The sequence below is a fragment of the Notothenia rossii genome (assembly GCF_949606895.1).
Source record: "Notothenia rossii genome assembly, chromosome: 7".
NCBI lineage: Eukaryota > Metazoa > Chordata > Actinopteri > Perciformes > Nototheniidae > Notothenia > Notothenia rossii.
Genome location: NC_136905.1, coordinates 31,934,346 through 31,950,974, shown reverse-complemented (window position 1 = coordinate 31,950,974; position 16,629 = coordinate 31,934,346). Strand labels below are relative to the sequence as shown.

General features: G+C 44.2%; 1 protein-coding gene across 4 annotated transcripts in view; it reads left to right on the top strand.

Moving 5' to 3' along the window:
- The window catches only part of LOC307013871 (proprotein convertase subtilisin/kexin type 4-like), a 246,017-nt gene that overhangs the window by 157,472 nt on the left and 71,916 nt on the right, over positions 1-16,629 (top strand). For all 4 annotated transcript variants that reach the window (XM_079641472.1, XM_079641473.1, XM_079641470.1 and 1 more), the window contains one exon: positions 403-506. In XM_079641472.1, coding sequence (XP_079497598.1) covers positions 403-506 — 104 coding nt within the window. The remainder of the gene's footprint in view (positions 1-402; positions 507-16,629) is intronic.

Below are 16,629 nucleotides of genomic sequence, written 5' to 3'. Positions count from 1 at the left end.
CCCTTTTCAGCCTCACATTATGAGGTGGTCACACCAGACACATGTTCCTATTGTTTTATTTAAATGATTATAACTGTTTAATTGTAAAACATGTTCTAATTGCTGATACAGCAGGTGCTACAGTGTGGGAACTCTACTGGCCTGATTTGCTATATAGCTGGATTCTTTAAACACTCAAATAATTCAGTTTCAGAGGAGGAGTTTGACAGAAAAGGTCACATTCACCTCTCTTTATACTCTATGTACTGATAAGAAATGAGCTTCTATTGTTTGGTTACAGATACCTCTTCGCTAACTGGTGTGTTTACAGAAATGTCTTTTAATGTTCACAGTTGTTTTGGAATGTCAGTTTTGGAGGCAGGTATGTGTACCCTCTAACCCATGGTGTGTGTTGTCCTGCAGGTCACAGTGACCAGCGTAGGGGGCAGTTGTGTCACACACTTTCCAGGAACATCCAGCGCTGCTCCCATCGCTGCAGGGATCCTGGCTCTTGTGTTGGAAGTAAAGTGAGTGTGTATCCGCCCATCGCACTGCACATCAGTGATTCTACAACAATAAGTGTGATACCTTATTGATTTTTGTTAGGACTTAAGAACTCTTCAGCGCTGTCTATGCTCACTGCCTGAGAGGCTTCAGTCTCAAACCCTGTTGTGTTGACTTACTGTAGATTTGTTGGCCTAGTTGTGATGATTGATTGCCTCTATTTTATTTCAGTAGTGCTGTCTTTACCTATTCTCATTTCTAAAACCAAACTCCCCATTTCCCCTGCTCTTTTTTTTACAGAAAGGTTGTTGCTTTTTCACAAGACAGCTTTGTTAGAAGTCATTTTCCCATCAGCCTTTTTCTGCCTTTAATATTTCTGCTTTGTTTGTTCTGGAAGCACATTTCCCGGGTCTCTCTGCTGTAAATCACTCAATTTCCATTAACTGTTGATTATTTTTGCGATTTTCAATTCATTGTTTTCCTCATTAGATGTTTCCCAGAGCCTTAGGAGACGTCTTGAAATGAGTCTTTTGTCGTATTCAAAAACTAATTAATTCACGCATAAAATAGTCACAGAAATGCAGAAAATTACAAATCAAATGTCGTTTTTAAGAGTTGCTTCGGCGACAAAGTGTTTTTTTTCTTTAATTTATCAAATGTTTACAAAATAGCAAAAAGCAGGCAAATAAAACCTAAAATCATCCCAAAAAATTTTTTCCAAGGTTTTCTTTAGGTTGACTGGCGCACTTTTTAGTACATAAAACTGTTATTTCCTCTTTTCATGAAATAGTGTGATGGTTTTCCAACCAACATTTTAGCATTACTGCTTACCAACATGAAACAACTTCAAGAATTGAAGAATGGTATTTGCATTGACTTTGGCAGATTAACTCACAATGTTGTTAAAATGTGGGATACATAAAAACCTTGCTGATGTGAGAGAGAATTTTGTATAAGTTTGCTCTAAACATACTGACTTCATCAATTGACTTGTCAAGCAACAGAGAAATAATTTCAGCAAGAAAAAATAAACACCTCCTCCCCATCACTGCTTCTCTCTTGTTCCCTAGTCCCTCCTTCGATGTCGATCATCTCTAGCTCCTACCCTTTCTTTCTGTGACTGTCTAAATCTGCAGATATATCTCCTTCGCCCTTTCTTCTTCTCTCCCCTCCTTTGTCTCGACCGCCACTTCCTACCATTTCCCAAGCCCCCTTTTTTTTCCTTCATCCCTCTTAACTCGCCAGCTGTCGGTGTGGCCTCGGGCCTGGGTGTTTTGTGGCGGTATGAGCGGCGTCTACGCCTCCTTGGTGTTATGGATGGTACTAGAGGCCGGCTTTACTGCTCCAGCTGTCATGCCGCGGCGTCTCAGTCTCAGTCGCTTGGCTGTAAAATGGAGCGCGGGTCCCCTGGGCGAGGCGACTCCCAGGACATTACTGTTAAAGGCTTTGTCGTGACCCGCTGCTACTGACTAAACTATATATCACCTCTCCTGCTCACATCGGCAGGATTCTGCTCACGTCTTTATGGAGCCGGCTTCTCGCTCCCCGCCTGTATATTGCTGTTCTTCTCTGTTTCTCACACTTGCTCATTCATGTGTCTCACTCTTCCCCCCCACATTCCACGCTAACACACTCACTCATATATGCTGCCATACTCTCTCTCACTCATGTTTCCCATTCATCAGAAAAAACCTGACTCATAGCATCCGCAAGCTTCCAAACATCTGTATATACAGACACGAGGGTTCCTTTATTATACATTGTGGGATTACAATTTGTAATGCATCTGTCAATCACTCTGTTGTTTTCACCTCTGTTTTCTGCCTGGTAAAACCAAATGGCGTTTAATTAACACGTCCGTAGTTATTTTGCATGTTATCACTACGGATTTTTTCCCCAAACAGCATAGGTGGTCTAGGCAAATTCTCCGGAAGCCATGTGAAGCAGTAAAAAGAGCCATGGAGCACTGGGTGGATGAACATGTCAAACAATCACACGACTTTCATCAAATAGACCGTTGTTTGTCTTCTATGGAAAAACTATAGGTTACTTACGTAACCCCAGTTCTCAGAGTAACATGAAGTGAGATGTCTCACTATGGGATGCGCCTCATCGCGGAGCAAACAGAAGCATTAATCTCATTACGCCAATCCTGATTGGCTGGTGATCTTGACGTCAGCGTCAGGGAATCCACCCCCTATAAGTAGCTTGCGCTACGCCGCATGCGTCATTCAAAATAAGCACCTCTTCTCGCTTCACCATAGCAAGGAGGGCCGTCTGGTGAGACATCTCACTTCATGTTACTCTGAGAACTGGGGTTACGTAAGTAACCTATAGTTCTCATTCATAACACTCCGTTCGATGTCTCACTATGGGATATTGTAGCTCCCGAATTGCCAGACGAGCTTATCTCAAAAGTCACCAAGACCAACCAGAACTTAACAGTTAGAGCTCTAACTCAGCAGGGGGCCCAGCACTGCATGGGCCACACTGGGAGCAAAGACGTCTAATCTGTAAAAGCGGACAAAAGTGAGCGGCGAGGACCAGCTCGCTGCTGCACAAATGTCTTGGATGGAAACACCCCTGAACAAAGCCCAGGATGTAGCCAGACCACGAGTCGAATGAGCACGCAAACCCGAAGGTGCCTGCAGACCCTGACTCGTGTAAGCCAAAGCAATTGCCTCCACAATCCAGTGAGAGAGCCGTTGCTTAGTAACAGGCTTGCCCTTCTGAGGGTTAGCCCAGGACACAAAGAGTTGGTCATTATGACGAAACTCTTTTGATCTGTCCATATAAGTGCGTAAAGCACGGACTGGACATAGCAAATTCGGCTGCTGTTCCCCGGAGGGACACAGCGGCGGAGGAAATACCTCAATGTCAAAGGGGGTACATGAACCAACCACCTTAGGTATAAAGGCAGGGTTGGGCTTCAGCAACACTCTCGTTAACCCTCGGGCGAACTGAGTGCATGAAGGATGTACAGATAGCGCATGAATGTCACTGACTCGCTTGGCGGATGCCAGGGTCAGTAACAGCACTATCTTGAGTGACAGGTGCTTCATGTCAGCTTCTTCCAGGGGTTCAAATGGGGCTCGAGTGAGCCCATCTAAAACCACTGTCAAGTCCCATAAGGGCACCAGTGACCTGGAAACAGGAAGGAGCCTGCGAGCTCCCTTCATAAAACGGCAGACCAGAGGATGCTGGCCGGCCGTCTTACCCTCAAAACCCACATGGCATGCAGCAATAGCAGCCAGGTAGACTTCGATCGTGGAGAAAGCTCTGTGTTTATCAATTAGGTCCTGTAGAAATGATAAAATCACTCCCACAGGGCATTGAAAAGAGGTGTGCCCTTTTTGAAGGCACCAGTCCTCAAACACCCTCCACTTACAGTCATAAAGAGACCTAGTGGAGGAAGCAGGAGGACCGGAGGCCAAATGTGCGCGAGCGCGTCCACGCCTAATGGTGCGTTTTGATCGCGCATTGAAAAGAAAAGCTGACAGTGAGCATTTTCTTTTGATGCGAACAGATCTACCGCGGCTCGGCCGTAACGCACCCACAGCTGGCTCACAACCATTGGATGTAGAGTCCAGTCTGCATATAGTGGTACACCTCTGGACAGCAGGTCTGCACCGAGGTTCATCACACCCGGTACGTGCGTCGCTCTCAGAGAGAGGAGACGGCCGCAGCTCCACAAGATCAGTTTGCGTGCCAGCATGTGTAACTGGAGAGAGCGCAAACCCCCTTGTCGGTTTATATACGATATTGTGGTCGTATTGTCCGTCCTCACAAGGACATGGTGTCCTCTGAGAAAAGGCAGAAAGCGTTTTAGGGTGAGGAACACCGCTAAAAGCTCCAGGTAATTTATGTGCGACCGCTGGAGGTCTCTGCTCCAGAGACCCCTCACCGGACGACCTTCGTAAATACCTCCCCAGCCTGTCAGACATGCGTCTGTGGTGACCACCTTCCCTGAAAGGACAGCACCCATAGGCACGCCCCGTACCAGAAAAGTCGGGTGCAGCCAGTGGCGCAGTGCCATTACGCATTTCACAGTAACCATCACTCTCCGTGCTCCATGACGCACGGGGTTTAGTTTTAGAGCGGCTACCCAGCGCTGAAACTCCCTCATGTGTAACCGTCCCAGCCGTACAACCAGGATGGCTGACGCCATGAGCCCCAGTAACCGCAGGCATGATCTGAAAAGAACATGTTTGCGCAGCTGGAAATGAGCGAGGCAAGCTCTGAAAGCTTTCACTCTTTCCGCTGACAGGCGGGCTGGGCACCGAGTTCAGGTGTAAACCCAGGAAGAGTACAGTCTGTGCCGGGCACAACATGCTCTTTTCTGTGTTTATTATGAAACCCAGGTTGAGCAGGTGCTTTACGAGGACATTTGTCTGCGTAATAGCCTCCTGTTCCGACTGTGCGAGAAGCAGCCAGTCGTCTAGGTAGGTTGCCAGGCGAATACCCTGTTGTCTTAACGGGGCTATCGCGGCTTCCGTACATCGTACAAACACTCTTGGACTGAGAGACAGACCGAAGGGAAGTACTCTGTATTCGTAACAGATCCCCTGAAATGCGAACCTCAGATATTTCCTGTGTGGGTAATATACTGGGATGTGGAAATACGCATCTTTCAGGTTGACTGATGTAAACCAGTCGTTTTGTCGCACGAGACGCAGCAGAGATGTGTGAGTGAGCATTCTGAATTTGTATCTTCTTAGATATTGTTCAGAGCCCTCAAATCTAGTATTGGCCGAATTCCGTTCCCTCCCCGTTTGGGAACGAGGAAATACTTGGAATAAAAGCCGCTCTGACTCTGCTCGGCGGGTATTATAGATATAGCCTCCTTTTCTAGAAGTGAGAGAATCTCTCTTTCTAGAATGTGGGCTGACTCCCCTCGGGCCTGTGAATACAGAACGCCCGAGAAGCAAGGGGGGGTGACAGCGAATTGGAGTCTGTAACCCCGTGTAACTGTCTTGAACACCCAAGCAGACGTTGTGAGCATCTTCCACTGTTCGCTCCTTAGAGCCAGCGGAGATGTCACGTCTTTTGCCCTCTGAGTCTCTATTTGTTGTGTTATGGGGCCCTCTAGTGTCTGAACACGGTGGTACCCCGATTTGACAGTCCCCACCGACACTGCGCATGCGCGTGACGGAGGTGCCTTCACAACCCCAGCCGGCACTGCGCCTGCACGTGACGGTGGTAGCCTCACAGCCCCAGTCGTTACTGCGCATGCGCGTGGCGGCGGTGCCTTCACAGACCCGTTCATCGTCCGCCTTTTGAGAGAGGCCGTAGCTGCTCTCAAAAGGGGAACAAATGGCGGGCTGTTTATTGGTTTTATTGTTTTCTCTTTCATTTTTCTGAGCTGCGCCCTCAGCCTGAGGCCTGGATGCGTCAGCGGAAAATGCTTTATCCGAGAAAACAGAGCAATATTGTGACATGTGTTTTGGTGCACTTGAGGATGGCTTTGAGGCATCTCTCGAGGCAGCGGGAACACATCTGGAGCTGGGGAACCTTCCAGCTCCGTCACCGAGGGAAGAAGAGGAGGCTGTCAGGCCGCCAGCTTCTTCTTCCTCGCCTGCTGGCCGAAATTCCGGGTTGGCTGCACCTGGGCTGCAGCCGGAACCGGAGACTTTCTGGGCCAATTCGCCTTCGTCTCCTGCCTGGGCTGGGGACTCGGGGCGGGCCGTGACCTCTGCTGTTTCGGTACTTTAAACCGAGCAGCTGAGGTAGCTTGGGCGAGGGACTGCCGCTGTGAAGGCAGCGGCTGGACCCATCGAGGAAGACAGAGGTGGAGGGCCTCGTCTTCCTTCTTCTTGGACTCGCATCTCTTCTGCATAGAAGCGAGCGCAGATCCGAAAATCCCCTCGGGAACGATGGGCATGTCCAGCACATCCTCTCTTTCCCGGTTTTGGGAGGTTGGTGAGGTTGAGCCATCTAGCTCTTTCCTGCACCGCCATAATTCCCATTGCCTTTCCCGTGGCCTGGACGGCGCAGTGTTGAACGCGGAGACAGATGTCCGTGATCGCGGCTATCTCGTCCAGTACTGCCGGTCCAGGATTACTCGATAGATCCTCGCAGAGCTCCGCTTGGTAAGCGGTTAGCAGCGAGGAAATGTTCAAATCCCTGGCAGACAATGCTGCGGCTCTGTAGGACCGTTCAGTCATGGTTGACTGGAACCGGTCCGCCTTTGCCGGCAGCGTGGGGTTCCTGCTCGGTGTAGTCGCCATCCTCGGGAGGAGGTGAGCTGCCACCAGCGGTTCCATCGGCGGTATGCGGAGCAGGCCGAGCCTCTCCATACCGTCGCAGTCTAGGGGAGGAGGCACCCTGGATTGGGGCCTTGTTGCTGAAGGGCCGGTCTCTCCACGAGAACGACACCTCATCCAACATCTCCGGGAAGACCGGCAGGAGTTGCCTCTTTGTCCTCGTTGCTTGGGGCAACATTTTCCCCTCGTAACGGGACCTGGAGGTCTCCTTGGCCATTTCGGGCCATGGGATGTCTTGGCTGGCTGCGGCACGCTGACACACGGCCTGCAGGTCTATGCTCAGACAGGGCGAAGCTGGTGTGCTATCGCCCGGGAGAGCAGCCATCGCTCCCGGCTTTGCAGCCTGAGCTGATGACACGAAGACATCATCGTCTTGCTCATCAGAGTCGGACAGGAGGAATCCAGAGGTTTCATCCTCTTCGTCCTCCATGTAGTCCAACTCCGGGACATCATCCGCGGGCGAGACCATGGTGAGGTCCAGTTGGGAGCCCCAGCTTGACACAGCGCGGGGCTCCGCTCGCACGTCCCTCGCTGCCACCGAGTCCCAGCCTGACACGGCGCGGGACTCCGGTTCTGCAGCTGCCACTACTGATGAGCCCCAGACCGACACAGTGCGGGGCTCCATCTCTGTGGTGGACGCCCCCGTGTCCTGATTTCCGTCCGGTAAATCAGAGGACATGAGGGAGTCCTGACCCGACAAGCTAGCTTGGCGTGCTAGCCGTCGGCGGAGGCTCTTGATGGTGAAGCGGGCACAATGTCCGCACGAGCCGGGGTTGTCGATAGCCTCCTGGGCGTGTTCCAGCCCGAGACAGGACGAGCAGACCTGGTGTGAGTCTGTGCCTGATATCTTCAACCCGCAGCCACAGAGCCGAGCCTCCGAGTCCCTGACTCCTCTGGTGTGAGGGAGAGAAGCGTCCATCTCGGTCGCCGTGGTGACGGCGTGGAGAGGACCCGCTCGTAACAGGTACGTTGCCGAGAAAAAATACTTCCCCAACTGTCGTTAATCCGGAGAAAAAACGACGGTGTAGAATTTTATTCTCAAAGAATATTAACTGGTGTGTTAATACCCTTTTTATCTTCCCCTCCTCTGGTGTGAGAGAGAAAAAGAAAAAACGTCCTTGCTACCGTGGTGTCGGTAGTGAGGGAAGACAAGCTAGCAACACGTGTGTTGCTAGCTTGAAAAAATCAAAACCTTACCTTTATTCCCGAGGAGAAAACGGCGAGGTCGATTTGCAATACTAACTGGTGTGTTGGTATTAACAGTCTTCTTGCAGAAGTATATATAGAAGTAGCCGGCGAGCGCCCGTCGACCGAAGGTTAGCTTCGTAAATCAGTCTGTGGACCGTTAAGCTAGCTAGCTACTGATCTTTCTCGAGATGTGCTCCGAAGCGAGAAGAGGTGTTTGAATGACGCATGCGGCGTAGCGCAAGCTACTTATAGGGGGTGGATTCCCTGACGCTGACGTCAAGATCACCAGCCAATCAGGATTGGCGTAATGAGATTAATGCTTCTGTTTGCTCCGCGATGAGGCGCATCCCATAGTGAGACATCGAACGGAGTGTTATGAATGAGAACCATGGACTTCTTAACTTGCCTGCTAAACTTACTATACGATACAATAATACTTTAATGGCCAGATCAAGTCTGAAATTTGAACATCAACATGTACAGATATCAAGATACAATACAAGAAAAACCAACATAACATCACAATCACTGAGAGAAACATCCTCAAAGAGCCTTTAGCATGCGTTTTATCTGGGATGTACCTCTGTATTTACTGTGAGGATTGACTGGTGCACAAAGGAGTGCGTCAGTCTGACTTCGCGGGACCCTATCTTTCCAATTAGATGGTAGCAGTTCATATTTGGTGTTCAAACTGTTAATTACTGTTAAAAGTAATTAACAGAGGTACAGTATATGTTTTACCCAAGACACAATCTTTTCTCAAACCTAGTATTTTGGTTTGAATTCATTACATTACATATTATTAAGCTGACGTTTTTTTCAAAGCATCTTACCTACGCTTCAATAGCTTAGAAATGCCTACGTGAGCAAATTGGAGTATCTTGCTCAAGGTCGCTGCAGGAGGTGGGATTGAACTGCTGACCCCTGATTTGATGAGCACTCTAAACTACAGCCATATTCATGTTTAAAACTGCCAACGTGCATCCTTAAGCTCCGGATTATGTTGAATACTGAACATATGTATGTTACTAACTTTCACAACAAATATAACCTATTTAACTCAAACTGTGACTTTTTCTTAACCGTAAAACACTTTCTGTTTTGAATGTAACAGTTGCCTGAACAGAAACAAGTAATTTTGTTTATAGTTTTCTCTGTTAACCACATATTTAGAACTGCAGACAAGTCTCCATATGTAACTAAGCGATAATAAAACGTGACATATATAATATGTAAACATGACACACGAAAATGCCTTTAAAAGCAGCATGCAACTTAAATGCTTTCATTGAGATCACATTGACGTTTTCTCATTTAATTTGTTTTAAATATTTACGTTTTTGCAAAAGTGTTTTTACACCTGGGACAGTTGTCGTTTTCACAAAAGTGCAATGCCAAAAGACAGCAAGTTAAAAAAGTATCCTAACAGCTCCACACAGATAACCTCTCATACAAAAACATGAAATAAAAAAGAAATTATTATATTTCCCCCACTTTTTTTGGCTTGACTGGCCATTTTCGGTGCATCATCTTGTTGCTTCTTCTTCTTCAATATTTAGGATTTAAAATGTGCCTGTATGTGGGATGAAAACTAGACAATAAATAAAATGTGTAAAGCTTAAAATGCATACACATGACACACTTGATGTCCTTAAAAATGTCCTGAAACGTATACGCCTTCCCAAGAAACCACAATTCTATCTTCTGTTCATTTGCATTTCCTATGTTTTAAATATTTGTTAACTTATCATAGAAAACAAGTCAATCAGAAAATGCACTTACCAGATGTTTATGAAATTGCTGTCTTGGAAAGGAATCCTTCCTGACATGTTATGAAGACTTTCAGCTGGGTAGTTGATATGGCAGCATACGGTGCGGATACAGCATGGCACAGAGCCTAAATGTGCGTACGCTGTGTTGTGGTCTGTGTTATCAGGATAGCGTTCAGTGTCACTGTCTATCTGTCTCTCTGGCACTATGTTGGCTGTCTGTCTGCGTTCCCATCTGACTCAATCCATCCGTCTTGACGCCTGTCCAACAAACCATCAGGGTAAATCAATTCTGCGCTCGTCCTGTTAGTCACTCTTTCTGTCTCTGACTGTTTGTTTGTTCACTTTATCACTGTGTCAGCCGCTGAGTCTGTCACTTTATGTTTCTTTCATCCATTCATTCATTCTAGTCGATCCATTTGCTCAGAGGGAGCTCAGCATTAGAGTTAACATTTTAGTTTTACTTTCATCCCACCTTTCCAGCTTAGTTTATTCGGGCTGTCTGGAAGAAAAAAGTCATCCCTACCGAAGCAGTTATACTGTATAAAAAATCTTCTAATGTCCTTTAAACCACTGGACATCAACGTCATCCAGCTCTAGTGCTCCATGATTACTACATGTAAAGTGATGGAGGTCAACATGGGATATCCAAAACAAAGATACATGTCTTGTTACGGTAATAAACAGGGAGGCTGTGGCGCAGTGGACTAGTGCGTTGGTGTTCGGAACAGGGGAGCACAGGTTTAAACCCCACTGCAGTCAGCATGTCGTTGTGTCCCTTCAGACACTTCACCCCAAATTGCTCCTGTGGGGATTGCCCACAGTATTGAGTATGTAAATCGCTTTTGATAAAAGCGTCTAACAAGTAACATGTAATGGAGTGCCACAGTGTCGCGTCCTAAAACCCGGAAGTAAGCTTCTTCCGGTTCCCTCGACAAAAAAGCAATGCAATTTCTCCATAGGATTTTGGAAAATTGTTGACACACATTTAAGAGACGGATCACGTTTTGTTCAGTCGGATAATCTCCACATGTCTACCCTACTTTTATCATTTTCTAATCATAAATCTAATCGATAGATTTATGATCAATAGATTTATAATGTAATGTAATACATGTTGTCAATTACATTTTTTGTATGGCCTCTGAATAATTGAAATATAAAGAAATATTACAGATTATCTTATAAAGCAGTGTTTTCTATTTGGAACTCATGGTGAGAGTGGATTTATGTTGTACAATGTCCCATACTAAACTGATAAACTATGGTATTAACTGTTATTTTAATTTAATTTAAACTATTATATAGGGGCTAACTCCAAGTCTGTGCCTAAATTGTGATTATTGTTCTAATGGCCAGCAAGGGACAACTCCACTGGTTGCAAAAATAAGTCAGATTTTGTAGAAGTCTTTGAAAGAATTACCCAACATTTCACTTTATTTATTTACCCAGAAAGCATTTTCCAAATTATTTTATGCTCCCAATAGCAATTGTTATGCCTTCTTTAATAAAGAATGATGTTCATTTTGTAAATGATATTCCCATTTGGAGGTAAATAGTGATGAATAAATAGTGGTTATTCCGTTTTGGATGTTGGCAGTGTTTTAGTCTTAGAACTTTAACACAGTCTGTTTTCAGTTCATGAAAACTAATTGAAACTTTTTTGGTGCCCTAAAAACGTCTCGGTTGTACTTTGTTCCCCCCTCCAGTCTCACTTCTGGTTCCAAAAAAACAAGATGGCGACTGCCAAAATGCCAAACTTGAGGCATCAAAAAGGTAGTCCACAAACCAATAGGTGTAGTCACAGTGTCTATGTCCGCTTCTTATGATTATTATATTTGATAACATTTCAGAATAACACAATTTCAGCTTAGGGCTATCAACAGCACCCAAAGAAAAAAACATTCAGTAATCGTTGTCTCACTTCCGCTCTCCCACTTCCTCTCTTACTGACTGTGTCCAATGACTGAAAAGGAGAAATAATGTATAAAGCCTTCTCTGCGGGGAGTTAAGGAGTAATCAGCCAGTGATCTCAGTGGGGAGAGAAAATGGAAAAGTGAATCCACTTGCTCTAATTGGTCTTAACTCAAACACTCATGTGCCAGACATGCACGCACAAAGAAACACACACACACACACACACACACACACACACACACACACACACACACACACACACACACACACACACACACACACACACACACACACACGTCCTCAGTTAGGGTGTCTCCTGCGCTAATGTTGTTTCATTCGAAATGCACTGAAGGTCACTGGCATGCATTCCCTCCTACAGCAAATATATAGAGTTTGGCTATATGACTTATACATGATAATACTGCTTTTCCAGTATTAACATAACTGTGAGACTCTCTTTGGCATTTTGTAGCATGTCTTTTTACATCAGCTAATCTGTAAAGCCGGATTCAACAGGTTTATGTTGTGTTTTTGTTCTGTCATACACGGCCTACCTAATCATGCTATACAAACATCAAGGAAAGATATAAGTTAATTTAGCACATTTATGTAAAATAGAATGCATTTACCTCCTCAAAATCAGTCAAGGTTTATTGATAAAAAGTTACATTGTATTTTCATGTCAACTGATAAATATAATTAACTAGAGATATCATAAAAAAATCACCAATATTTCGGTAGGGTGCACATAAAAACAAGCAGAATACATATTTATGTTATTTAAGAACAATTGTTATTATTCATAAAATTATTATTGCCAACATTTGGATTGCATCTTCTCTTACGCAATATTAATAATGATATAATTATAAAAATCTCTCTGTCTCTCCATGTATGGAAGTATTTATTTGTGTTTACTAATTTACCTGTCGGGTAATAGAGTGGTGCAGTAATGAGTCCTCAAACCCGGTAAAATACTTAGTTTTGAACTATTTTCAGTTCCCTTGTCTTAAAGTCACAGTTGTTGTGTGTGTTTTTAAGTCTGAAATAAGGTATGTAGTTAACACCAGCTGAAAAGAGTTTCAAGTTTTTTCTAGAGCATAAAATATGTCAGTAAATACTCCACTCTTGAATGTCTGAAGCTTATGTGTCATAAAATAGCTATTGCTAACAAGTGACTAAATGGGCATACTAAACGTCATCATGCTAAACATTAGCCACCTTTAGGTGCTTATGACCACTCCTAACGGTGTAGTAGTTTAGTTCATAGCAAAACGTTAGCTTTATATTTTTGCTAATTGCATGTGATGTTAATATGGAGATTATCCGGCTGAATGAAATGTTTTAAGTATCATAAACGTGTGTTACCCACAAAGCAATATACTGAAATCTGAAGGGAAAATCTCATTGCCTTTTGACGAGCCCTTGCAATATCAACTTCTGGGTCTGCCTACAAAAATACATCATCACTGCACCATTCCAATGAACCTGATAACTGAACTGCTGATCCATGTATGCACTGAAAATAAAATACACAAAACTGTAAAAAACTAAAGGGAATCCAAATGCACAGCTGTTGCATTGTATATGCACAGTGATTTATATAAAATCACATACAAACAGTATAAGTACACCATTTGTCATAAAAGAACAGATATAAACATTCATCATGTGTATTATTGATCTATCATAAGAACCCAATCATGTATGTGTTTTAATCAGTGACCCAGTAACAGAACATAATTAAACACACACACACACACACACACACACACACACACACACACACACACACACACACACACACACACACACACACACACACACACCGATACAGATCCAAAGCATCACATACACACACAAACACACATACACACCCAAACGGTTGCTTGTGTACACACTTACTCATTAACCGCAGGAATCAGGGCTACGCCGGTGGAGTGTATTTAAAGGAGATTGCAGGCATGCAGTTATTGGACTTGGCCTAATTGATAAAGCCATTAGTAACACTTGTTCAGATAACATGGGAGGAATCTCAGTCTGCTCACAGTCGCTCCAAATGGGTTCACTTAGGCTTAGAGTGCAGCACATTAAGAGAAGATTACAGAGCGATGTGCGGCGTCTTACCAGTCCATGCCTCGCTACTGTGAGATTAATAGAGATGAACTAAGGACAGAGAACATTGGACACTCTGTATGTGTGTGTGTAGCTGTGCAGCGGTTAGAATTCTGTGCGTTTAAATTAGTGTTTGGATGTTTTCATGCATGCATTTACATGTGTTTTTGCACAGTAATGACACAGTGTTTGACATGTCATCTCGTGTGTTGATATATGTTCACATATGTGGTTGTTTCTGTGCTTCTCTGTAAATGAACATCCACATGTGTGTTAGTTTCTCTGCCTTTCAACTAAAACCGCAATGTGGCTCTGCAGAAGATGTTAACGCTAAGTGTCCAAGCAGAAGATGTGCATCCTGGGGTTTAAACTGCTGCTTGCCTGGTACAAACACATCACCCACTGCTGACTAACAAGCTCCACTGTTAGTGATGTCTACTTCACTTCCTGTTCAAATAAAAAGAGATGAACAGGAAAATTGGACATGCTGAGCCTCAGTAAGGCAAGCATTAGGGTGATGTAAACCCATCAATCTCTTTAAATATGGCCATGATACATGATTGAGCTGATGAGGGCTCATATTTGATGATACTCCTCATGTTTAAATTGGACCTTTTAATGCCACAAATGCACTTATATTCAAGGATGACCTGATTCAGTTTGAATCCACGTTTTTCCACCGGTAACAGTGCTCTTTTTGCAAAAATTGGATGGAAACGGGCCTACGTTTATTTTCCCTTAAAGGAGACCTATCATGCAAAATGCAGTTTTTTATGTCTTTTATACATAAAGATGTTTCCCCGGTGTGTCAGGGAACTCACGCAGCGTCAGAAAATAAAACCCTCTCTCTTTTCCTCAGTACCCAAATCTCCAAAAACGGGGGTACAACGGAGCTGATCCAGATTTGCTTTTAATATGGTCGGTGTTTACGTTAGCAAGCATGGCTAACACTCAGAGCTAACCTGCAATGGAGAGCATGTGTGTGAAGAAGCAGGAAATAGAAAGGAACTCACCTTGTGGTATAACCGGCAAGAGAGAAAGCCTTTGAGCTCCATACTGTTTCAGAAATAATCCTTGATAATCCATGATATGGAGTTTCATCACGGCAGTATTTAGTTTAGACAGTAGCTGCCGGGTCCCGCATGAGCTCAGCCCCCTCACATTTCTTTTTTTAAAGCTTTATACCCAAATTCTGCACTTTTTAAACAGGATGTGAAATAGAGGTATATGAGGCATGGCTAGAATGGGTGATCTGTTTGGTATTTTGACATTTTTTAAATATATTTTTATATATCTGAAACCTATGCTATTGCCTAAAAATAGCATGATAGGTGACCTTTAAACTGAATAGATAAACAACACAACACTTCCAATTTTCCCTCCAATGTTGGTTATAAGTTATCTTGCTAAACGTTCGATGATGTAACATAATTCCCAAATTCCGTGCCACGTATCAAGCTTTATTAAACAGTTTCAAACAATATTCTGGCAATAAGTGCAGGATTTCACATAACATTTCAAGAGCAATTAAGCACAGGAACAGGAATGTGGATTGGGGAGGTTTGGCCAATACCCTTTGCTCTTAATGAGATAAATGTTGGTGCTGATACCAATCCAATGCAACTGTCCTTCCTAGGAAAAAGAAAGCAACATATTCTGTCATTCAAGAGTCCCAAAGAGTTCGTAAAAGTCTCAAAGAGTTCATAAAAATAATAAAGGACGAAGTCAGGTTATTATTACTAAGAAAGAATTATTGTAACCAGGACATCAACGCTCCTTTAACTTTAATAAAGTGGTAACTCAACCCTAAACCATCCGAAATTCTAAGCCAAGAACACCCTATACAGCAAAGTTACACCAAACCTTAACCAAAGCATTGTCACAAAATAAGAAGCATTTCTTTTTAGCAGTGGTTTTTCTATGGTTGAGGAAGGCATTTGCTAATAATGTCCCCCTGGAAATGGTAGCATCAGCTCAAAAAAAGCTTCCGTGTCATTTTAAAGGGCATTGACGAACAAGGTTTTGGAGGGTTCCCTACACATAATATTGGTTCCTTCAATACAGTTATAATGCTCCACTTAAACTGATTTGTACACTAAGAAAAAAAATATATATTCAACAATTCAAATATCTGTAATAGCATTGATGAATACTGACATAAACAAATCAAATCAAAAGAACCTCACATGAAACTAGAAATGGACAACATTGACTGGATGATATCTGATTTGCAAAAGGCAATTACTGGAAAGCCGACTGATCCTGTGTTACATATGTTCATCGTACAGCATTTGCAAACACACAGTATATCGAATCAAAGGATTATGTGGTCTGTGCTCCCTGCAGAATTTCATTTTCGATGGTTGTTTACCAGAAAAGAAATGCGGAGTGTGATGCTTCTAAATGATCGGGAGCTGACAGTGTTTTCCTCCGAGTCCTGATCTCTCCCTCTTTTCCACCCCTTCATCTTTCTGTCCCCTCCATTGCCCATCTTTTGCGTTTCTCTCCCCTGGGCTGGACACTTTGTCCTTGCGCTCCCTGTCTCCTCCTCCTCCTCCTCCTCTCTGCCTGGGCCGAGTGCGAGTGATAAATTATTCGTGGGCATGCTCCGAGGGCCCAGGGCTGCTCATTCCTGCACACAGAGGACTAGCATTGATCCGGCCTGTGGTTCAACTTAATTGGAAACCCAGTTACACCAGCTACAGACACACTCCGACACACACTGCACACACACTGCACACACACACACACACACGCACAAACATGCACTTGCCATCTAATGTAAAGCCCTGTTAATACACACATACGCAGCATTGTACAGTAATACACCGGTGTATAGGTGCGCAGTTATTACAAATGTCAACATAATTATACAACACACACACACCGACACG